Source organism: Hylaeus volcanicus, chromosome 3 (assembly GCF_026283585.1).
Source record: "Hylaeus volcanicus isolate JK05 chromosome 3, UHH_iyHylVolc1.0_haploid, whole genome shotgun sequence".
NCBI lineage: Eukaryota > Metazoa > Arthropoda > Insecta > Hymenoptera > Colletidae > Hylaeus > Hylaeus volcanicus.
This window is the reverse complement of record NC_071978.1, coordinates 9,154,256-9,179,521: the sequence shown is the minus strand read 5'-3', so window position 1 is coordinate 9,179,521 and position 25,266 is coordinate 9,154,256. Positions and strand designations below refer to the sequence as shown.

Here is a 25,266-nt window from a genome sequence, read left to right as displayed (position 1 = left end):
TCTCATCAGTCTTGCTTTAGACATAGTGACTTCTGTGGCTGATCGGAGGATGTATACAGGAGGTTTCTGGATCACTTAACCAAAGTTTGCTCTCGGAGTCTGCCAACTGTATCGATGAAGAAATGTCAATCAAGTGCAGGCTCATTTTTTTTCGTGTTATAATCCTCTGAAATCTCACCAGTTAGCTTCTTTGAGTCATTATTTCAATAAGATAACCAAAACTATCATTCTTGTAACTATTTGTAAAGCTATACTTATATGGCATATTCTTTTTAAATGTAAGTAGTAAATCACATGAGTAAAAGTTCTCCTTTTTTCGACATATAACATTTATTTACCAATAAAAGAGGCTATGTAAGCTAACTGTTATAGATTCGAGTGCTATTTGAAACTAATAAAAGTCACACCATCAGTCAGCTTCTCGAACCTTAAAGACCAACAGCAACGTCACTTGTAATATCATTGGATATAATTATAGTAATTTATAGCAAAGTTTTTTCAAATAGTTGAAGAACAAGTTTAGTATATAGTTCTGAATATCTGGAGTAATGAATTGTTCGAATGCCCAATTGACTGCACTCTCATTGAGCCCTGAATGTTTTCCTTACTAAAAAGTGGTTCAGATCCCGAAAAAAGAGAGACGCGGTTGGTGCCAAGTTCGGTGATTACGCTAGATGAGAAAGAATCTGGTATTCTAACTAGCGCAGTTTTTGGGATCATTTGGTCTACAGTTTATCGTAAAACGCTGTTACACAGCAGTGGAGAGCCACGTCTATTGACATATCTAATGCAAGCTGCTATTTGCATACATTTTTCTGTTTGTTATAGTTTTATTGGTAAAGAATTCTTATCATTTGGTTAGGGTTACATTCATGGAATTAATGATAGGTAAACGAAATATATATAAATGAGAGACTGCTCTGATGTACGCAACATTATTTTATTTCTACACATTTTACACTATAAGTATTATTACCCAAAGGGTTAACGTAACAGCATACGTGTAGTCGATGACTGTCAATCCAATCACGCTGAACGTCAGAAACTCGCATTCGTGCTTTCGTGCGTTACAACGAACGGTATTAGTGTAACGTTTCGGGGCCCCCAAATCCAGTCTCTGTGGATTATCCTGACGGAATTGCCGATCCACGCTCTCAGCTCAGCCCCGGAAATCGCTTGAAACGGAAACGAGGATTTACGTGAGCGCATTCGATCGAATTTGTCCGGCGTCTTCGAGTACGCTTCCGCGAGGAAACGTTATTTAACAGGCATCAGTTTCTTGAAACTTGGTCCACCATCTCGCTATTTGCTTCCAATCCCCCCTCTCAACCCCCTAGTCATCTCAGGGATCAGGTTGGTGCGACTCTTAGGCGAAGGCAGAAGCACGGTATCGATCCCTCCTGTCTCGAAGCTGAAGTTTGACACTGTAAACCGGTTTAACGAAAAATGGCTTAACTTGGAGCGGCTCGGTCCATAGCGCTTTCTCCAAGACCATTACACTAACGCTGGTTAAAACAGATTGTGATTTACCGCGACTGAGGCCGCGCGCTGTTTGATCTTATAATTGAGTCGCGACCCCCGCTGTTATCTGAAAAGGCCGGAATGTCCGGTATTGTATTTCAAGACGGAACAACAAGTAGCAGGAAGCTCGTTGGCGCTTAACGGTGGCAACTTTTCAATGGTACCGAGCTGCTAGTATTCTGTACAACGTGGAAATCTCTCGTAACACGATGTCCGTACGATAAATACGGAGGAAGTAGTTTTCGGGCTATTGTTATCGATTAAGCATTGGCTGCTCAAAGCATTGGCAGTCAACATAGGTATGTGAAAATGACAAGTATCGCTAGCAATTATCCATTTAAAATTAAGTATTAAGAAACAATAATGGATTTTGACATAAATTCATAGGATTATTTACGTACAAGCCTTGGGCTTTGTTTCGAAGAATTTGTATACTGTGTGAGGTTCTAGTGGAAGCCATGTTCTTTTGGAAGCGTGTTCTGACATTTTGCCAGCATCGCACCTAGCTTTATGAAGGATCTGATAACGCACCGACACTGGCTCGTACCTTGTGGTTATCAAGTTATCATCTACTTGAAGCACTCATGGTCATGTCACATTTTGTAGCCTTGAACGATCAATTCGTTACTGGGTGACTATATTTAAAATATTATTATATTTTATACAAATTTTTCAACTAAATGTATTTTTCTTCTATTTTCAAATAACTAAAAGTACTTACTTTTGGGCATGATATCAGAGTAATAGTGAAATTCATATAAAAAAATCTCTGGAAAAATAACGTGGAGAGTAGAATGAGTTCTACTGTTGGGCGAAATGGTTTGTTCCATTAATGTGTTATCCCTTGTTCGCCTTTGGATATAAATGCGTATAGAAAGGTAGAATTTCTGTATAACAGACTTTCATTGCACGAGTGTTACGCAATTTTAGTCTGTTTTACGAATTTATACCACGCGTAAGTAGTGTAATTTCTTAGACACAATGGTGATATTTTATTAATTCTTTCCAGAATTGTATCCTTGCGATACAATGATTTTGTCGGCGCAAGTCTATTACAGCATTTTCAGATAATCCACTAAAGAAGATATAGTTTTTATGTATGTATATATTATATACAGAATTAAAAGTAAAAGGAATTTTCTTTTTTCACTTTTTAATTCAAGGTTTTGTTATGGAAATACGACCAGTTGTTAGTTAAAATGTCGGATACTTCTTAAAGATAGATTCCTAGTGTCAATACGAATCGAAAACTACTTTACCATTTTTCAATCCGACTCTTCGTTACGGAGATATCGGGAGTTAAAGTTTCTACGAGCGCGAACGCTTGGACCACGTAGAGTGTGCGCGGGCGAACGGTCGGTCCCGTGCGGTGCGCGCGCGACCGCTTAGTCTCGTGACTTGGACCGCGCGAGCGCATGTATCACGTGCGGGGGCACGCGCGCGCACCCAGAGGTAAACAAACCCCAGCTCCGAGCGGACCGCGTCGAGAGTCCCAACATGGTACACTTTAATCGCTTCTATTTCAGTAACGAATGATCGAATTAAAAAATGGTAAAGGACTTTTTGATTTCTATACGTATGAGCAATTGATCTCGGATGGTTATAAATTTTTGTTGTTATTCTACGTAGTAAAATTAAGGGAATATTACAAATTTAGTCCCAATGGTACGCTTTAATTGCTTATATATCAGTAACGAATGATCGAATTAAAAAATGGTAAAGGACTTTTTGATTTCTATACGTATGAGCAATTGATCTCGGATGGTTATAAATTTTTCTTATTATTCTACGTAGTAAAATTAAGGGAATATTACAAATTTAGTCCCAATGGTACACTTTAATTGCTTATATATCAGTAACGAAAGATCGAATTAAAAAATGTTCTTTTTCTGATATTTGGAAGATGATGCAAGGGACTTCCGATACAATGATTTTATCATCACAAGTCTATTATATCATTCTCGGAATATCTTTTAACAACTGAAAGTTGGATGAAGAGTAACTAAATTAGTTACTTCACATTTTGCAATATATGAAATGCGTGGAAATTGAACGCAAACGTTAAATTCGTCTGATGTCGTATAAGAAGCCACAGTTAAATAACAAAACGTAGATGTATTCGAAAACAAGCAAACATGGATCGAAGGTTTAATTTTCCACGATTTCGGGAACCAAACGACGATATCTCCCCCTCGAGCAGGGATTCCCGTGAATCTTTGGAGAATATTACGCCGAAGGGTAGAATTATCGAGACGAATCTCTGAATATCGATTTGTAATTTGGCGCACTGGTCTCAGTGACAGGTGGATATTTCATCGACATCTGGGAAAAAGATATTAGCTCTGATCATAGCCGATTGTCATGAATCGTGGATTTATACAGGTTCGGTATCTACGTATTTGCGATTGCACTGAATTTACTGAAGTTCTGATCTCGAAAGTTCCTCGGCGCTCCGCGAAGACTGCGGAGGGAAATATTGATGTTGGTCTTCACCGAACTGTCGTTATACTCTTCTCGGCGAGGCAAATCGATCAGTGTTCACTCCATTGACTTCGTTCAATGGTCGTGTATGAAAAAGTTGGAGTAGGAATGCGTGTCCGCAATAAATATTGTACGCCCCCAATTTATCATCCCGCCCAATTGACTTTTACGAGGGAAGAAATCCTCGAGGCTGTCGAGATTAAATGTAACAATTAATTAATTCTAAGTGGTTAGAGAGAACTGCAGATAACACGAAGAATTGTAAGATGAATGTCACAGACGTTATCACAATTTGCTCATGAGAAATCATCTCGTGGACTGATTAAACGAAGAACCTCGTTTTATGCAAAACGGTATAGTAGTCGGGAAATTGTTGGAAGAATGATTATACTTGTGATGATGTTTTCTAATATTATTAATTTTATGGAGAATTGGTTTCAATGAAACAAGATTAAAATTTATATTGAATTATATACATTTAAATATTTATTGTATCATTAAATCTATTATATATTAATTAGTAGTTGAAAAGTTAACGGATTCTATTGAATTGAACCAAGTTAGTAGCAGTCCTCGAGTTTCTGTAATTCACTGAAAATATTTTATTATTGTCGATAAAATTTTGATTAGAATTTATATAAGGTCTGTAGTTTGTTAAGTCTATCGAGAATACATTTTCTATATCCGCAAATTCAATTTAAAGCATCAGATTAACAAGTTGATATCTCAGCGACATTTTCAATTAGTTTATGGTTATTAATGGTCAGTTTGTAACATAGAGATAATCGATAGTGGAAGTTTATTTTCAGGATAGTCTCCGAGGGAATATTTCGCACAGCGCCATACATTTTGATACCTTGATTACTAATTACGATCAGGCGTTTGTAATAGTATCTAATGGAAATCGAAATTTCACCCGAGCCGAAATAATGGCTCAGCTATTCAATTTTCAAGAACACTTTACTTGGAAAGAGAAAGTAGTTACTCTCGATTAGTTATACCAAGTTAAACTGAAATGAGATATAAATTGAGATTTATGAATGAGCATAATATAATAAAATGTGTAATAATGCATATTTTATAATTTAGGTATTATATAAATTGACTATATGTCAAAATCAGTCGTTTATAATATAATTACGGAACAATTAATCATAATTCGAAATAGATGAAAATAATGCACTAGTTGCAAGTAGAAAATTAGATTCAGGTACTTTCAATGTAATAGTACATAGAAATAATTCATCAAAAATTAATAACATTACAAAATGTTTTTTTAATTAGACATCAAGTATTCTAAGTCGTTTACGTTTCCTGGTAGATCCGAGAGTGGAATTACTTAATTTACATTCTAATATAAAATGGAAAATTCTGATTTTACGGAGACATTTTATGCACTCCTCCGCCTTCTTCCGCGCCACATTTGCTGAAAAATATATTTTGCAAGGGCTGTAAAGATGGAAGTAGCGGGAGTATCAGACGCAGTTGGAGCCGTAATCTTAGCTTGTGCCGAGACGTCGCGACGCCAGGTCAATATTGAATATACCTTAAAGATCATTTTGTATCCGACGGCCACGGAGGCGGTGGTCAAGTATATTACCAACCATGGAATTCATCGTATCGATTTGCAATTTAGTAAATCGATAGCTGTGCCAGATGGACAGCCTATTGACTCGATACAATGGTGCGTGTACTAGCGTCGAAGAAAATGTGGCACTTCGTCTGCGCCAGATTGAATAGAGACTTCGAATTTCATTGATGTCCAAGTATCGACCATTTGGCACCAAATAATAACTATGCTTAAAATTCGTAACTATCCATGGCAACATGACAGCTTTTCCCACAAAATTTTGCGCAGGTCCATTACTTTTATAAATGAATTTAAAAAATCCAGGCTGCTGTGTAGTTTTAATTATTTTATGTAATACTATGTAGGGTAATCAGTTTTGAATATTACGTGTTAATATGTTCACTAGTTCTAAATACAATTTTATAATGAATTCATTTAAATTTGATTCTATTATATTTTGGAAATTGAATAGTATATTTATTGGTCAAACTAATTCATATATTTTTTATTCAGGAGCATTTGGAATGAAAATGCCCTTTTGGTCGGGCTTTATCTTGAATATTTTATGTATTTAAATTTATTTTTAATTTGCCCAGAATATTGCTGATTTTGTATTCCTGCAGTACTTACATATTGGACAATGATTCGCGATTCAAAGTATTATGAATTAAATGTTTTCAAAGTGAAACAATATTTTCAATAATGATAATACTTTCATTGTCGAGAGATATTTGACGTACATATCTGAAATATAACAATGAAATATTTCTCTTTATGCTTTAGGCTATTGAAATAAAAATACTTTATTTGCTAAAATTTCGCTTTCTATTTAAATTTTTATATTTTACTTGAACTATATAGCATCTGTTATTTAAAATAATGTTTCACATATTTTTTTTGAAATTCCTAGAAAGTTTACGTGAATTCACTATTCGATCATATAAATAATGGGAATAATTCTGGAACTAGTTTAATTCTAACAAAATTTTTACCTTTGATTATATCAGTAATACTGTGTGACCTTCGATTACCGCGACAAATTTTTCCACGTGGTTAAACAGACCACCAGTTATTCACTGTGCACTTTCTAATGTAATTTTCGAATGTTTAATATTATCCTTCAATTTATTGATTTAATTCCCCGCGCTCTGCTGTATAGTAATTCCGATATATTAATTTCAATGTTTGTTCACTTTTCAATGTTGGGACATTAACTCTGACTCTGTTTCTGACTTCTGTTCTCATATCGTTCGAAGCAAAACTTAAAAACACACGTTTTAGTCGTTTCCACATCGGCGGATGCAATAATTCGCAAAACGCAAATAGTAAGCGAGACGTTATTTACTCTTCGAGAAGAAAATGAACGTACAACGGTAATTTGCCCTGAAATTTATACTGGTGCGAAAATATTCTGATAAACAAACAATTTTCAATGGAATTAACACGGCCGTAGATACATTTATCCTCGAAATTACGAGGCATCGTTCTGAAAGAACTGTACAATTAATTATCCCCGAGAAGATTGTAGGAAGAGCCTGTTCCGCGATCGATGGATTAGTTTATCAAACCTTCAACGAACACTTTCGAGCTTTCCCACTTACCCTCGAAGTTAAGAAACTGCGAACTAACTTCACTCGAAACAACTAGGAAGGTCTCGATGGTGGCGATGATGGTAAGGAAAAATCATATGTGTTCATTAGGATGCGTACTAAACAATTAGCAAATTTTTAAGACTAATAATATAAATTCCTGATTTCAGATATGAACTAAAAATTTAGAAAGTAAAAAAAATTGAAAATGTCAGATCCAATATGACGGAACAAAATATGAATTTGAACATACAATAACGGTTCGATTTATACCAAAGAAACTGCACGTTTGAAATCCATATTTTCTAATGTCTTTTATACTACATATATTTTAAGCTTAAATATTTATATCCAAATTGTAAACAGCTAAAGAGAAGAGTAGAGTTATTCAAATTTATTATATGCAATGAAAAATCTAAAAAATTTATAGATGAATAAATATCAGAATCTAGCGTGTAGATCTTAATAACTTCGGTAAGCTAAATAACTAGAAAAAGATGATTTTTATTTGTGAATTTATTTCTCTGCTGCTCAGACAGTAAAGATTGATGTCGTTATTTGAAAGAAGGATTTCAGTCGGAAGTAATGTAATCTGAAAGTTTCCCTTTCAAATACGAGTCAAGTTCTATAGGAATCAGCAAGGGATTATCGATGTTATGACACGCAATGCTCCTGTTATTCTCCCTCTTGCTCGTACCCTTTCTTTTCTACGTGAATACGAAGTGGTTCCCTATCCATCTCAGCATTTCTTTGGAGCAACTATCCCAGGTTATTCCAGTTATCGTCTTCACAGACTCAACCACTTGTCGGTTCTAAAGCTTTTATATTTATTTATAAACTCATGCCTTTCACGGTTCTTTGCCGATGATATCGCGACGTTCCAGTCTCGAATAGAAATAGCACGATAGTGCTTTTTGTTCACAGCTTTTTACGTTTATCAACGACTAATTCTCAACAGAGAAGGGTACAATTTTATTAGAATCACGGTATTTTATTATTTATCATATTTTCCCTTCGAATAGTATTTCTTGAAATATTCCTTGAATCGATATATTATAGAAATATAACTCGTACAAATTATAAATATAAATATAATTCATGGCGTTTTTGCCATTAAAAGGGTAACTTCTTCGTAATCTTCATTTCATCAAAAAATAAATGCGGAGACCGTGGAAACCCATTAACTCTCCAACCGGCACTGCAATTCTTCAGAACGTCTTAGGCAGTTTTGATTTTTATTGTTGCAATTATTTTCGTTTTCTATCTCGTTCTCTCGTTTGCACGGCGCGCAACGAAAACTTTCCCGCGGCCAGTCGATCGAATTTATGATGTAAAACCAACGTCCGTCGTACTTTCTTAACGATTCGTTTGCACCGCTGGAGGATTCACTTTGACGCGACGAATCACTTGTCTCAGTTCCGAGAGTAGCACCGCGAGGCATTTTATCAAAAGTTTAATACAAACGGTAACTTTCTTCGTTATTCTCTTCCTTCCGTCAACATTATTCTCGTATAATGAGGACCGAGGGAGTATAATTTTACGGCGGCACGCTCTTATCGCTCGGACTCCGTTGACGATGAATCGAGGCGAGCGCAAACATCGCATCGCGTTATCTGGACGAACCACATAACTCGATCATTTTGATTATTAACAGTGTTCAAATGTTAAAAGTTAATCGAATTTTCGTTACCTCGAATAGTTCGGTTTTGAAAAAAAACTAGGGTCTAATATCCACTCTTTTACATTCTTTAAACTTAAATAAAATTTAAGTATGCGAGGTGGATAAATATGAAACATAGTATCTTAGTTTGTAAAAGTCACTTTTCTTATGAAATTCCATAATTTTAAGAAATTAGAATTATACAAATTCCAGCACTGTTAGGTGACAATTACATTCTATGTATTTTATACCGAACTAATTTGTCGATAAATTTTATTCTCTGTTACAGTATATGTCCCCCAAAATTACGGTAAAAGCATCGATAATAATTGAGCGATTACAGGAAGAAGTTTGAAGTACAGGGGTCAAATTGACTGGTTTGGTAGTATCAATGTTAAACATTATTTGTGTGAAACGCACGGCGCGAAGAGATCGCTTATTGTGGGACTATAAAGTACTCAGGGCAGGTGAAGTCTTAAGAAGAGTATCATAAATTACTTTGTAGGAAGTAAGATGAAATATACGTGGAGAGTGTGATTTTGTATGAGGTAGTAGACGTAAGTGCAGGGTAGAATGTACATATACATGTCGTATACGAAGTCCATCCTGTGCCTAGAAGGCAAACTGTAGTAATAAACAACAACTTCAATACTATTCTTTCACGTGGAAGTAGCTGATAGCTGGATAGCATCCAAGTTGATTTGGTATTCGTGCAATACTCTTACAGTTTTTAATGAAGATGTTCGAAAACAGGATGAAAATAAGATTATGGTATTCTTTCTACGTATTTAAAGTCTATGTTGCACAACGTTTTTCTGACTATCTTCATGTAGAAAATATAGTTTCTTAGAAAAAGATAACAAAGAAGATACATCGAAGCAGTTAAAATGAAGTTACCTGTCTACTTACTAAGAATATTACTTAAAGTTTCTACAGGATATTTCGTTTAAAGCAAAGTGGTTAAACATCTGTAATGAATTTGTCTAAACAAATGCTATTTTATTATAAGTAAAAATATATGAGGTTCCATTAAAAAAAATCCATTAAAAAATCTGTGTCTGAAATCGTTTCCACTGCTACACTTACAAAACTTATATTTAATTAATTATTGTTAGTGTACATAATTTACAGAACAATCGGTTACTTTTGGATTATCCTCGGATCCTCGATGAGAACTCGAAGGACATATACACGTTCCAACAGCTCACCGGTCGATCTTTATCCGCAGTTCGTTTCCAAGTACATCAGCGACGACAATGAGAATAAGTGAAAGCAAATGTGAAACAATGAATGCGGGTGAGATATGGTTACACGCGCGAGGGTACCTACGCGACAGTTATGGAGGGAGAAACCGCGACATTTCGCGAGACGACGATATCGTTATTGGTATCTAATGCGTGATCTTTCGTATAACGAAAGGTTCCCTTCTACGCGTTGAAACAATAATTATTGTGTGCAAATAACAAGCCCAACAGTCACTTAGCACCTTGCGTTATCGCAGCGCGGCAAATCTTCGCTTAAATATTTCCTGAACGCTGGAATCAGTCGCGGCAGTATCGTAAATTGGCTCTCTCGTTCTCTGGCTCCTTAATCCCTTGGACATTTTTTATGAGGTACATTGAAATATAAAGTGTACAGGGATGTTCCAACAATCCTGGAAAATGTATGGCCACTTAACAAAAAGAAGTTGATCTTCGTACTCCTTCTACACATCTATCTACGAACGAACTCGTATCACATCGTGCTTTCTTCGAGACCATTTAATTTTTTGCTTGAAACTAATAGAGGGATTATCCCTTTATTGAGAATCAAAGATATGATATGAGATGAGAATCAAAGTATTAGCTAATAAAGTGTTTGAAAAGTAAATACTGACTTAAGATTGATATAAATGATGGCGGTGAGGCATTAAGGCACTATTATTAATCGAATTATGCAATTAGGTTAATGGAATTTCCTCAAATTACCGGCAAAGGTAGACTTTATACAGGCAGATAGTTTTCTCAGGCTACTTTCGCGCTTCAGCGAGCTGCCAGTTCCGGGGAACAAAAGTCCAACTTTCTCCAAATACAGGGGAATCAGTTACAAGCGTGGAAGTTCATCCAGCGACTACATTAAAATGTTGCGCCCCTATTGAAACTCCGGGGCCTACCCCATCCTGCTGGCCATACACTGTCATAACGATTTCAGAATGCAGTAGATTCTCTCGGCCTCGGATATGCCTCTGCTTTTTGTTTAGATGTCCAGTAGGGAAACAATCAATGATATTCAAACGTCAATCGAACAAATAAGAACACTGTCAAATCAAATATATCAATGTCTTATATTAAACATACTGCATATTCATTATTTGTTCAATTTACGTTTTAATATGCTACATAAAATGGTTAAAATTTGTTTTTATTCTATGTGAAATTCGAAATAATATTCATACAGAAGAAATGTATAAGTGTTTTGTTACATACATAAAGTAATTAATGTTAGCTTTAAACTTCTTTTTCTCGTGACTGGGAATTTCAAAAATTCTCTTATTTAATTCTAATGTTACATTGCAAGGACTCAATAAAATACCTGATACGACTTCAAATAATTCGAATTATCGCAATGTTACAAATCTACGGTTCACAATAAAAGAATACTATAATAACTCTGTAATTAGGTGAGATAGGCGAACGAGAATTTTTTTGATAAACTATACAACAAGGACGAATCATCAACATAAAATGTCACTTAACATATCCAACTTAATATTTCAAATAGATTCACCCCTTTTGAGGCTGTATTAACTCTTTGAAAACCCCTTGAACATGTATTGTATTTCATTCACAATTTACGAATGACGATAGATAATTTCAAAGTAACCGGTCTTTCGATTATCCACCTAGAGATTCGGTTTCACAGGGACCAGTTAAGAGTCTCTATCCCAGAATTTGGAAGACGGCGGGTCCTTTGCAGGCGACATAAAGCTCGGTAATTACTGTTTAACGCTCTTTGTTCGTCAGTGAAAGGGGACGTTAATTCCATCCGAGAAATTTATTAATAATCACTCCGAAGACCCGATACACGGTCGGCAATGGAATCTAATTACATACAACTCCTGCGAACTTCGGTCGGTTCTTTTCTAATCTTTTTCTACCTATCTCCTCTCGTTCTTCCGTCGAGTCTGACGCGTCCAGGTCGCCTTGCACTTTTGCGATGTCTTAATAACACGCCTGTGCTCTTACTCACGCTAGCGCGCCACGGCGAGGCGACTTTAGGTCGGAAGACTTTAGCTTGCGCGTGGAACTCGGATCTCCGGTAGTAAAATACGCGGCTTAATTGCTTAATTTCTCACAACTAAGCCCTCGCTCGGCGTCGAAGAACAAAGGCTTGGCGCCCGTTACTTTGGCCTTCTTACTTTTACGCGGTATCAACGTTACTCGCCGTGTGACACTTTAATTATGCCCGTGCCGCGCGTGGGTCCAACAAAAGCTAACCCCAACGTTCAGAACCCGATCTGATTGACCGATTGGGGAAAGGGGAGGGGACGTGCTCCCGTTTGACGTCTCGCAGACATTGAAGTTTAATTAAAATTTACCTCCTGGTGAATTTTGATGGATGAAATAAACTTGGACTTGAAATAGATAGATCTATCTATTGAGTCACTTTATAATTAAACACTTCATTTAAGTGACTGCATAAGTAGGTGTTAGAAAACGATTCACTGTGAAACATGACTATATCAATATTTTTAAAGGTTTCAGACTTTTGAGTAGATATACAATAATTCTACATGAGTTGAGATGATATGACGAGTATTGAATATTATGTTAACCTGTCTGAAGTCAATTTTCACCTCATACGATTGATTCTGTTTCGTACCGATTAAAAAGTCTAATCAGCCGTAAAGTAACTGTTTCGTTAGACTTTTCAAATGAAGCGCAAATGTTCAGGTAGAGCCCACAGACAGTTCATGCGAAATCCACTTTCCAAGTCTAGATAGTTTTCCAATCTTTTCCGAGTGTTCATGCACGACGGCACCGCTAGTGAATTTGATTCTTTTCATTGTTCTTTTTGCGATTGAAGTAGTTCTACGTCGACTGCGGCATTTAATGGGCCATTTCATGCAAAGTGGGACACTTTTTGAAATAACACTTCGGATTTTGCTGTAAAGTGGATATTTACCTATGGCGATGTTTAAACGCAACTCAAAGCATATTTCAAGGCTTTGAAAATCGTTGATTTCGCAACTTTTTAAAAAACGGTAAATTTAATAAATTATGACTAGACTGCGAATGTTCATGCATTTTTCGCAGATGCAAATATGAGGAAATGAAAATGTGCAAAATGCAAAAATATACACAATTTTAGAAGGGGAAATAATTAATTTATGTAATAATAATTATAAAAGTTCAGGAGATAAGACATATGTGTACCTTCATTCAAGTTTCAATCTTTTTCTATACGTGTGAAAATATTAAAATGCTTAAACATTCGCAATATAATTATGACTGATAAATTAGCAATTAAACTAAACTTCGTTTCTGCTTCTTTACCAAGTGAATATTTGTTTAGTTTAAGAAAAATTTCCTTCGATCATTCTTTTTTTCAATTATTTTACACAAATCATAGTTTTCAAAGCAAATGCCACTCGTTGAATGTAGCACATGAAGAACTATGTACACTAGATATTGGATCACGTTTTACAAAGGTTTCTATTTTTTCATTTCCATGTAGAAATTTTTTGCTCCCGTATGGCAAATGCGTTAATACTTTTGCACAGTAACGCCTATTCCATTGTTCTGTACAAACGACCACAAAAACGATCCGTTGCCAACTGATAAAAATCTCCTTCGTTGGTTTTTGTAGCTTCTTCGTTTTACACGACTCGTAAATGTTCTTCGTCCAAATCACATCACTAATATGTGTATTTAAAAAAAAAAACAAAAAAAAAAAACTATGTGCATTTTAATAGAGTAGAATCTCGATTTTTAAATTTATTGTTCCATGTGTCATATATTAATATCACTTCAACAATAATCATTTAAAATGTATATAAGAGGTATGAAGGAAACTGTGCATCACATAGTGGTGCGAACAGGAGGGAATGTCTCCTTAGCTCACTTTAAATAAACACGTAAAACGAAAAACGAGGTATGAAACTATTTTAGTTTTGCAGTGCACAATGTAACATTTCAAAAGAATCACTTGTTTTATTTAAGACAGATTACATCATTCGCGGTATTTTAGGACTGGTTATAATTCACTAGCTACCATTTCTTTTACTTCTGTCAAGGACTTCACTGACAGTGAATCGTACATTTATTCGCACGTTTACATTTGCTCTTTCTTTTCCATTTCGCGTTATTTCACTGTATCGTAACTTTTCCCAGAACATTTTCACTATTACGAACTTTATTTACTTTCCACCAACCACTCCAAAGCACTCGAATTTTTTCCACGAATTTCTGAAAGTAAATCGAGGTTTTGTTCATTCTATCCACCACAAACATTGCACGTTTGTCATACAACTCCTTGCACATTTTCTTCTGTTCTATTCCAACACATTAACCATTTCCTTGTCGAAGTTTCTTTAGTAATTTGAAGTTCTTCTTTCACTTTTTAAGTATTTAAAGACACAGAAGTATATTTAAAAATTTCTTTTTTGAATTATATACACCTCCCTTTATTTTATTTTTTATTATTTAAATCACTGAGGGTTTCAGTAATTGATTTTATGAAAAATATTGGAAACTGATATTGTTTGTTGAGTGATGGAAATGATCCATAGTTCTTCCATTTAAGCCTCGTAACGTTTGCAGAATTTCCCTTCCGGCGTATAGTCTCCCGTTGTTGTAATGGGGTAAAGCTCTGTACTGCGTGAACGAATTGTGAGCACGCTGTTGTTTTTCTAATAGCGGCTTCAAACGTTCCAATTGCTGACAACAAAACTCCACGGTTATTGCTTGTTTTCGTGACAACGGTTCGCATTAGAGATTTTCCGCCATATCACATCGATGAGACAATAAAGATTTCTCTGGGCGTGATCCGGGTATCTCTAATAGTACTGAGATTTAGCCATGGCTAACCTATTTCCTTCGACATTTAACGTTGCCTTGTAACGTCTAGCTCTGTGACTATGCGACTGGAAGACGATTCATTGTTCAGCGTTGAAACGAGGTCTGAGTGTAAATTCATGCTTTGATGACGGTTGACTGTTTCCAATTTTCACATCACCCATTGATTATGTCTAACAAGCTTTCTAGAATTTGTTTTATATATTTTTCGATAATATCTATGCAACTCCATACTTCTAGAGATATAGATAAAGGAATGAAATTCAAATAAAAGTATATCTTATCTTTTAATCGGAGTAATATGAATTTTATTGTTGATATTTTGAATATTTCCGAACTTGTGCACATTCATATTTTCAGTCGGCAAAAATGCATAAATATTTGCAATTTAATGATAACAATTTGGTTTTGCAAAACAGCATTAAATGTTCATTAAATGTTTTTATTAAGCAACTTTCATCATTGATTTACTGTAACGATGTTCCCTCTCACGGATTTAATAATTGTCTCAATCCACTCTGTTAACTTAATATCTTGAGATGGATAAAGTTTGCATCGCAATATTCGACGTTCTGTATTTTTTAAACAAATTGAAACTTTGGACCCTTCTGATATTACTTGGAATAACTCATATTTCAGTTTCGCGAAAATTTCTGCTGTAGAGCGCAAAAATGAGCGATTTATCGTGGAACGACCCTTCGATTACTGTGTCGTTGGAATAAATTGCGAAAGAAGTCAAGAGAGGAATGAAGAATCGTATTGGGTCAGACGTTCTGGTCCTCTATTCGAAGAAAACTTGACGTACAAATAAAGCATCCAAAAAATATTAAACTCTAATTATTTTCTTCGACTGTTATTCATACTCGAAAACTATCCTCAAACTTATAGACAGAATACTTATTCAATAAGATTTCTTGAAAACTATTAGAGCTTTATAAATCGTTGAATATGAGAAAAGTTTCTAACGAACATTAATACGCAATAAATAAATGTGTCACAAAGTCATACGTTACTGTAACCAACCACTCTAAAAAAAGACCCTCACTAAAAAACGGAATGTCAGTCGAAATTTTTTGTATAATTTGAATCTACAATTTTTATCTATATTTATAGTTATTGAAAATAAGTGTACGTCGCTTCGAATGTTGTTGCTTCACTCTGCGGTCCTCGAGAGGACAGTTTTATTTATGCGGCGGCTTTACACAATTCAAAGTTTTGTATTCAAATTTCACTTTCGTCAGTTACTTCGGTTACCGTTTCATCATTCTTCTGTTCATCTATTATTTCTCGCTTTGCTTCCATTATTCAGGCGGTGCATTTGCATTGACGTTTTGACAGAATACACTCAATTCAGAGGGAAACGCAAACAGAACATGCCCATACGGTGTTGGTTTTTCATCCTATTTAGATTGTACCGTTCGCACGATTGTACGTTCGTTTAATATTGTTAATAGGATTCTTGGTTTTGCTATTTATATAAGAGTCAGCCCACATATACGGAGAAAAAGTATTAAATCAAATGAGAAATATTTACAAAATTATAAATAATGATACAACAATAATTTGTCATTGTCAAAGTCAGAACAAATAGTAGTACAAATTTTTCAACTGTGAGTTCAAACCTGTTCAGTATAACCATGTCTGTCATAATAGTGATCTCAAAATAAAAGAAACAAAGTAAAATTAAAACACATAAAAGCAGACCAACAAAATTATACCAGAAAAATGAACCACTGCGATAACTAATTCTAATGCACAAGTATAAAATCATACAACTATCTATCTTCGCAAGTCGGTGAAGGTAAGATACAACAAAATATTGTACAATGAAAATATAAAAATTTACTTGTTCAATCGAGTAAACGTTACGAATAAATCGGCAGACGTAATAGCGGTCTTTATTCGAATAAAATTATGCCCATCTCCTATTCGAACAATCGAAATTTCGCGCCAGATGGTTTCAACTAAATTACAATGCCGGAGTATCGACGTTGAGAGCAAATGTATTAGGACGCTTTGTATCTGACGTCTTCTTCACCGCAGCTACGATTAACGAGCGTCGAATTTCCGTACGAGGAAACACGTAATTGTTTCAATGTATAATGCGTATAGTCATCTCCGACAGCTGCTAGTCTGATATACATCTGCATGTATTAAAGTGTGCGAGGTTGATCCAAATCGCGATATATATTGTACCGTATTCGCTTTGATATCACGCAGTCCTGTCGCTGTAACAGCGGTGCGTGGGTGTGGTAGTTCGCTCGATACACTTATTGTAACGTCGTTATCGACATTGGATAGTGAAGGGAGTTTTGATTATGTTGCCATAAAGCTCCATATTAAATCCAGTTGCAGTGTGTACAGGATAATGAACGGGTTGCTCGCGAAGAATGCTTTGCAAGCTAATATCAGAGATAGGCCATTTCCGACAGCTAAAAGTTCCGTGCTGAACAATACCTCATAACTTTAGCCATTAACCTTAGAATGACTTCCGAGTTTGACATCTGAGGTCATTTGAGACCCTTCCAGAACTTAAATTTTGTCAGGCTCGTACTAAATCAACCTTCAGGATTTATGGAACAAAGATAATGCCGATTTCCTTTGCTCCGATGTGTATCGTACATAAATTGCTTTATTTATTATCATTTATCTGAATTATTTATAACTGAACTCTCCAGAGCTTTCAAACGTATAAGTTGCTGAACAGATAAATACTTTTCCGTACAGAAATTTGTAATTCTTGAAAGTTAATGTTATTTAGGAAAATATATTAGTAGATATCAAAAAGTTAAACTAAATTCAGAGTGATTTCGTTTACTAAGCTTTGTTTGCAATGAAAAACATTGTTTGTAAGAGATGTTTCAACTATTTAATTTTACAATTCAAATTCTAACTTCCATTTGTCGATTAACAGATAAACGGTTATTTATTCTTTATTCCCTTCTCGGAACGTTTTGTCCAGATAAGAATTTTGCCCATTTCCGCTGAGGAGAATGTAAAGAGGAAGATTGGTTGGGCAGCAGTGGCGTTAAGTCTGCTCTCCTTGAGAAGCTATCTATTTGAATTGTCTTTCGTCGGAGCATTAAGATAAGACTTAAGTATATCGTTCGCCGAATGAAATGCTTTTAAAACGAATTGATCTTTTAACTCGATTCCCAATAATAGATTTCCGAGTTCACTTACGTCGAGGATCAGCGTAATTTGGGGCGACTATATCATATGTTCTATCTTCATCACTAATTCATCGTTGGGAAACTAAAAAAATGATTAGAATTAAAAAATGGATTAGATTTATCTAGATATTAAATCAGATATTAATGAATTCAATAAACGAATTCGATTGTTTAATTATTGATTAAAAATTAGAACAAGTGGCAGTGACTTGGTCAATACTCAGGATAAACGACAGTCTTTGCATTGCATAATATCATGCCAATGTCTCAAAATTTTTATTTTCAGATACATAAGTAAAAGTTGGCCAATGAAATTCATGAAAAGATACAATAAATTTCTAATCTAAGAATAATAATCTGATAATGTAAATAACAATAATTTAATAATATAAATACTTTAAAAATAAATCAAATAAATATGAGGAAAATGTCATTCGTTTTAAAAGAATTTCGACAAGCTTCGACTCTTGTGAACTCTAAACCTGAACAAAATGATCAAGCTATCAAAGTCTTGAAAACTAACGATTTGATTTCAGTTTATATGTTCCAAATGAAACGAGTAATTCTAGATGTTCGTGTTAAGAAATCACCCTCTATACACACCGAAGAGAAGGAGCCAATATTCTTCATTTCCGGATCGGGATAAGCAGCAGTTTAAATTAACACGGGGTTTAGGAAAATCGTTTCATTCCATAAAAGAAATAAATCAGTTAATTCAATAAGATTCTAAATCAGATTATCGTCGCGATTGTGAATCGTTTCCAGGGTAATAGACAGATTTGCTTGTACACTCTGAACCGAGGAAAGTAATTTCATTCGCGCGACCTGCTTCCGTTCCTCGCTTAATTGTATTAATTGAACGTAAAAGTCCGCGGAAATAAATTAAAAGTAGTCGTAAGACGCTCGCTCGCGGGATCGCCTACGAGATCGTAAAAGATTGCGAGCAAGAAATTGCGTAAGTTTCCGGAGAATCATTTCTTTTGCGTCATTTAACAGTTTCCGACCGGCTGTCACACTCGAGAGAAATGTTTCTTTAGTTTGACTAATGTTTTCTACACGAAAGGATCACGGGCTTTTAAGCGATTCCTCGTTTGCAATTTAAGTTTCGACTTTTTCCGCGTTTCACGAACGCCCACTTATTCGCATTTCCCTCCACTTGCGATTTAACTTCTTCACATACTCTATTCGTATTCGTTTAATGAAGCTCACGAAGGAATTAACTCTCCGCGATAAATTCAATCTCGTCCGAAATCGTTGAATTTTACGAAATTGGATGTCGAGAACTTTTATTTCGAATAAATGATATGTATTGGCTTTTCAGAAAAGTAAAATTATATAAATAATTGTAAGAGAAGAGTATTGTTTAATGTTAATGTTTCGGTCCTCTTCAGTATGATAATTTACGAAGTGAGGTCTAAAAAGTGATATAGTAAGATCTATATAAAGTAGGTTAAAAATAACTAACATTGTAAAGGTAAAAAATTGCATAGTCTAATTGATCAACCTCGATAAGAACTTTTATCTTCTTACCTTCACTACGTCAATTATTTTTGTCTTTTCTAATATAATTTGTCTTGCTATATAAATTTGTTTAAAATAATTTGTTAATTTTTTAGATCCAAAGTTATAAATTATTATTCCGAACCGGACCGTAACCAACGTTTAAAACTTTTACTAAAAGTAAACTATACTGGTTTCTGTTGTGAGCGTTTATATTGTTCTGCACTTCAATTTCTAGAATGCACTTTACTAGTTATTACAAGCGTCATTAATGAAATAGTGCGATGTCATTCGCTCTTTATACTCCAGACGCGTTGAAACTCGCCCACTGTATAATCACAGCAAATATTAAATTTCAATTGCAGATATCGCGTAAACGTAACATAGAAAATGGAATGTTATTTGTGTCAAATTCGATCATAGTTGTTTAATGCTTTCAATAAACATGTCACATCGTGGAATCCAACTATCCTCGAAACTGCTCGAACGTTTAATCAAAATCAAGATAATCCAATAATCATTCAGACGTATAACTACGTTCATTTGAAAGATTTATAGCGAGAGAATAAGAGTTCTTTTTTCCTTTTCTTCATATCTGTATACAAGATAAATTTGGAAATTGTCGGGAGTAGTTGGGTAACAAAAACGAGAAAAAAATGTCTATAAATTTCTATACGTCTATTCATGTATTATCCTTTCCTGTATAAACTGGCCCATGTTTTTACTATATTTATGTTGCAAATCAATTAAATAGTAAAACGAAATAATTTTATCTACGCCTGTTGAGTTACTGTAGTCATGAATAAAAATTTTGAAGGGATCGATAGAACACCCAATCCAAGAAAAATATCAAAATCCAAAACACTGTTCGTTAAATCGTAATTTAATGCGTTTGTCCGTCTTCTTGAATATATTAAATTATTACAATAAAATGGACATTAAAGCACCTAACTGCCCGAATTATTCCGTTAACACGTACGTCGAGTTTCACCTGAAGAGGGATCTCGGCAACCGATAGTCGAAACGCAGCTTTGCAGTAAGCTCTTTGTTTTGCACAGACAGATATGCGCTACAGATAACGCGCGATTGGATATTCGATAAAGCAATTATTCAACGCGCAAAACGTTTCCAAGTTACAAACGAGCGCTTTTCGGACGTTCCCTCCCGCGATGATATCAAACCGTTTACGCATTAAGGATCCGAGCATGTATGCGGTGTACGTGACTCGTTTCGTTGGTCACCTCCTATCGGTATTCTCGTCTCGTGATCGCTGGCCGAAAAAAATTGTTCCGCGGCGGTTTTGTCCGGCACAAAAGAAACGAAATCGTGACGTCTGGGGGTTGAAACGGGGTATAGAAACTTTTTCATCCGTCCGCAATCGTCGCCCCCGGTGAGGATCCGAGGAAGGCACGGTCATTTAACGGGGGGATCGTTGAAAAGTTCCCAGAGTGCACCCCGGCTTTCGGGAAATCGAATAACGCAAGGAGTCATTTCTGCGCCCTCGCTCGGGCTCTCTTTCGTTTTCTCGAGACTTTGCCCGTCCGAAAGTTACGCCAGAGTCAAAACACGGCTCAATTCCAACAGCGATTTCTCAACTATCGAGGATCGAGTGTCGAACACATTCACGAAGATGGATAGCGTGGCACTTTGAATGGCCCGTCGGTCTCCGAAGGAGCTCCAAACGAAACGCGAATGGGGCTTCCGTGGAAACAGGGCTACCCCGAGTTTAGAAGATTTTTAATTAGAATTTTTTTATCCCTTCGCTCATTTCATCAGCTGGATTGCTCCTGCAAGTATGATTCGTAATTATCGCGGCCTCGGCAAGCTTCGTTTAAGCGTTCTCGGCCCTCTGGGGCTTTGGGTGCTCGGCGTGCAGGTAAAGATTTGATTTTCGATTCGAGAAACTTTTTAGGTGAAAAAGACGAAAATTTCTATGCGCGCAGGAGGTGACGAATGTTTTGTTCGATGATATAAAATCAATTGTATTGACTTTTATGTTAACCATTCTTTGATAGTGAGGAACTGTCCAGATTTTTGGTTCAAGCAAGCATTGCTAAGTATGTGTGTATCTGTAGATAAACAGGCAGGCATCTCCATTTAAGTAATTATATTTAACTAATATATATTAACTAACTGTATTTATCAGTAACTAATATTTCAAAGACTGCAGCTTTGTATACAGAACATATGATCATATTCAATTTGTATTATTCATAGATTGTTATGTTTCTCACCGAAAAGCTCTCAATTTTTAATTTCGCTGATTTCACATCCGACGCGTTCCGGGATCTTTTACTTCTACCGTTACCGGCCGAGGTTGACTTTAAAATCGAGTTTGCATAATCCGAAAATATGCCGAGGATTAAGTAAATGCTAACGAAGTATATGCCCGCTACCTCTTCCTCACGCAGTCACTCTTTTCTAGCGACGAATCTTAATCAACATTCAAATAAAACTCGACGCATTCTTGGTTTAAAAGATTCAATCTGTCCGGATATTCGAAACTCTGAACTTCTTCCTATCTTCTGGTTCTAAGAAATCTCAGATCGATGACACAAACCGATTCGTGCGAGCAGAGAAAGATCGCGGAGATCCATCTTCGTGTCGCACCTCTTATCGTTGAAAAATTATTCAATTTTTCATTGTCAGAATCACAAATTTCTGATTTTGTGATTCGAGCTATTCAACGATCACCTATATTTCGATTAGATGCGCCGAACAACCCCAAAGTACACCAAAGATTGAAAATGAAAAACAGTGGACTCGTTTCAAAAGACCTCTTCCTCACGGAGTGATTCCTCGCCAATGACAACCGTAAATCAACCGAAAAACAAAAATGAGTACACTCTTTGCTTCCGATGCTGGGAACACGTTCAGACTGAGGAAGATCATTTAGATTCAATTACTCGTCTCTTCTGCCACTTTCCGCTGAAGAAGCTTTCAATTTATAATTTCGTCTAAATTTCATACCTTCTTATTCGATGTGTGAAATTTGAGTAGGGGCACTTCTCATTTTAGAACTCCTCAATTTAAACGAATATTTTAAAGCTTGAATTTTTTCTCACATTATAGAAGCTAAAGAAGATCGCGTAGATCTCACTGCGCGTCCCTTTCTCGATTTACCGTTGAACGATCTTTCAACTTTCAATCTCTTAAATTTTCTATTCGACGTGTAAAATTAAAATTGGAACACTTCATTTCGGAAAATTCTATTTCTGTCATTGCTTAAAATTCCGAATTTCTTCCCAGATTTTCAGAAATCCACGATTTCTCAAGAAAATCGGTATCGTGGATACGTTCGAGCGAGAAAATATCGCTGAAAAATCTTTCAATCTTTTATTTCTCTAAACTCCCTTCCTGAAACACCCCTTTTGACGCGCAAAATTAAAATCGAAGCACGATCCACTTTAGAAAATTCTATTTTTATCGTTATTTAAACCAACTGTTTCCCACATTTTCAGATTTTCAGAAATCCCCGAGTTCTCCAGAAAACCGGTACGATGATCACGTTTGATCTAGAAAATATCAACATGCGCCTCCTCCGTGATTTATCACCGAAAAATCCTTTGACTTTTGGTTTCCCTACGTTTCATTCTTAAAACACCCCTTTCGAGGCGTAAAACTAAAGTCGAAGCACTCCCCACAGCAGTAAAAAATCGCGTAGATCATTACGCGCGAACCTTTCCGTGATTTTTCACCGAATCAATTTTTTACATCCCTAAACATTTCCCTCCCCTATAATCGAAGCACTCTCCACTGCAAAACATCCTATCCATGTGGTTATTCTCAAGCAAAATCGCGTAGATCCCACCGGCGTCGATTCCTTACCGGTCACGAAAACGGCGAGCAGGATGAAAAGCGACACGGTGAGGGTAGGACGCGCTTCTCGATGTCTTGCGACACTTCTCATGATGTCTCCTGTGTTCTGTTACAGCGATTACACACACATACGCGCCCCGTTCGCGGATCACAGCTTCGCGTTCATCTCAGGACATCCGGTTCCTTCGATCGTCGCACCAAACTGTCGATCCATTCACCAAAAACACTTCACTGAATTTTTGAAATTCTTTGGTCGGGTGAAATCCTTGTCGAAACTCGTGGGCCTTACGAGAAACGAAATCCTTGGGCCCGAGAGAAACTTATCGGTCGCGGTTGAACGCGCGGGTGGCTGGTTAAATCAGCGCGTAAACGTAGACGTTTAGCGTGGCCGTACGCGATACGACGATCCCTCGTCGCCGATGGCGCGCCGCGCGTCTCAGGATGACGTGACGACAAAGAGCTCTTCCGGTCGACGTACAAGCGGCTACTGAGGCTCCCGCCGCAAGCACGGAGAGCTTCCAGTGCGTCGACTCGGTCGTGCAACCCGAAAGCTCGTTTCTCTCCTCCCCCCCCCTCCCTCCCTCCCTCCCTTCCACCCAACCCTCTCACACCCCTTACAGCCTCCCCACCCCCTCGTCGCCTCGTTCTCTTCTTCACCCCTCTTCTGGCTGCCCCCTTCGTTTCGCCCCCTCGGCCATTTTAGCGTCGTCGTCGCGATCAGCCGCCCCAGTGCGGGCTGCGCGCGCGAGAGAGCTTTTGCGTCCTAAAGCTGGATGGCTCCGGGGAAGGGGTGATTGATTGGCGCTGAAACTTCCCGACTGATTGAATCTTTTTTACGTTTCAATATCGGTATCCTCGAGTGGGATGTATGCCACGTTGAAACAGAGTGGGATTCCCGTGTAACAGGGTTATTAAGTTCCCGTGAAGATCGGGCCCCTGGGCTCGCAGGGGGAATACCACGGTTGCCCCTGAGACGAATACCCCGCTTTCGCGGTTCATTCGGAATCGAGACTTTAGGAGCTGTTTCTTTTTTTACACAGTTTTTCTGTATCCGCGAAGTCATTTTTTTATGGGTAAACACGATTGTCGTGGAATTTGATAAGTTGAAGTAGATAGGGGTTGAAGTAAACAGGATAAATGAGCTGTGATATTTGAAACTTGCGAATGACGTGCACGTTTGGAAATATACTTCAATGAGTAATTGATACAATTAATTTTTTGTTGCTAAATACTATTTCAGATGTATGTTTAGTAACATTTAATAATATTGTTGGGATGGCACGAGGATGCATCCCTGCGGTAACGTGACGGTGTTCCACAACGATGTGAAGCTGCTTCTTCGAACGGACGGAAGGGAGAACCCCGTTTCTTCCGGTTGCTATTGAAGAACCGGTAATTATTTTTGAATGATCAGAATAGCGAGAGACTTCGTACAGTCCGAACGTACTGATGTACTTGATCTTTTATCAATAAAAGCTTTGAGTTGTTGTTTAATTATCATGTTTTAAATAATGAGTACTTTGCGAAGCACCACTTCCGGCGCTACAATATTTACCCTCTTGCAACTTGCAAGACATTTACTTTGATATTTCAAGTTGATTGTGCTGCTAACCGTCGCCAATATTGTCCTTGGTTATCAGAGACATTATATACTTAAGACTTATATGTCATCTTGTAAAAAAGAAACTAAAATTATTTTTGTAAAATGTCGATATGTTAGCATGTGATCTGAAAGTTGCAATGGCCCATAGAGTGCAATATTAAAGTTTTGATATTTTGAATTATTTGCATAGATAGTTCAGAAAAAATGTCCAACATTTAAGAAGCATTTAGACCGACATATTACAAGTAAACGGAATTAATGAAATTAATGAAAAAAAAAAAATTGAAATGTATT

General features: G+C 36.5%; 1 protein-coding gene across 1 annotated transcript in view; it reads right to left on the bottom strand.

The window, feature by feature from the left end:
- Positions 1-23,865, bottom strand: part of LOC128873958 (uncharacterized) — a 61,067-nt gene extending 37,202 nt beyond the window's left edge. Inside the window, exon 1 of the mRNA XM_054118049.1 lies at positions 23,379-23,865. Within this exon, the coding sequence (XP_053974024.1) occupies positions 23,379-23,460 (82 nt within the window). The 5' untranslated portion in view covers positions 23,461-23,865. The remainder of the gene's footprint in view (positions 1-23,378) is intronic.
- Positions 23,866-25,266: the final 1,401 nt, after the last annotated feature.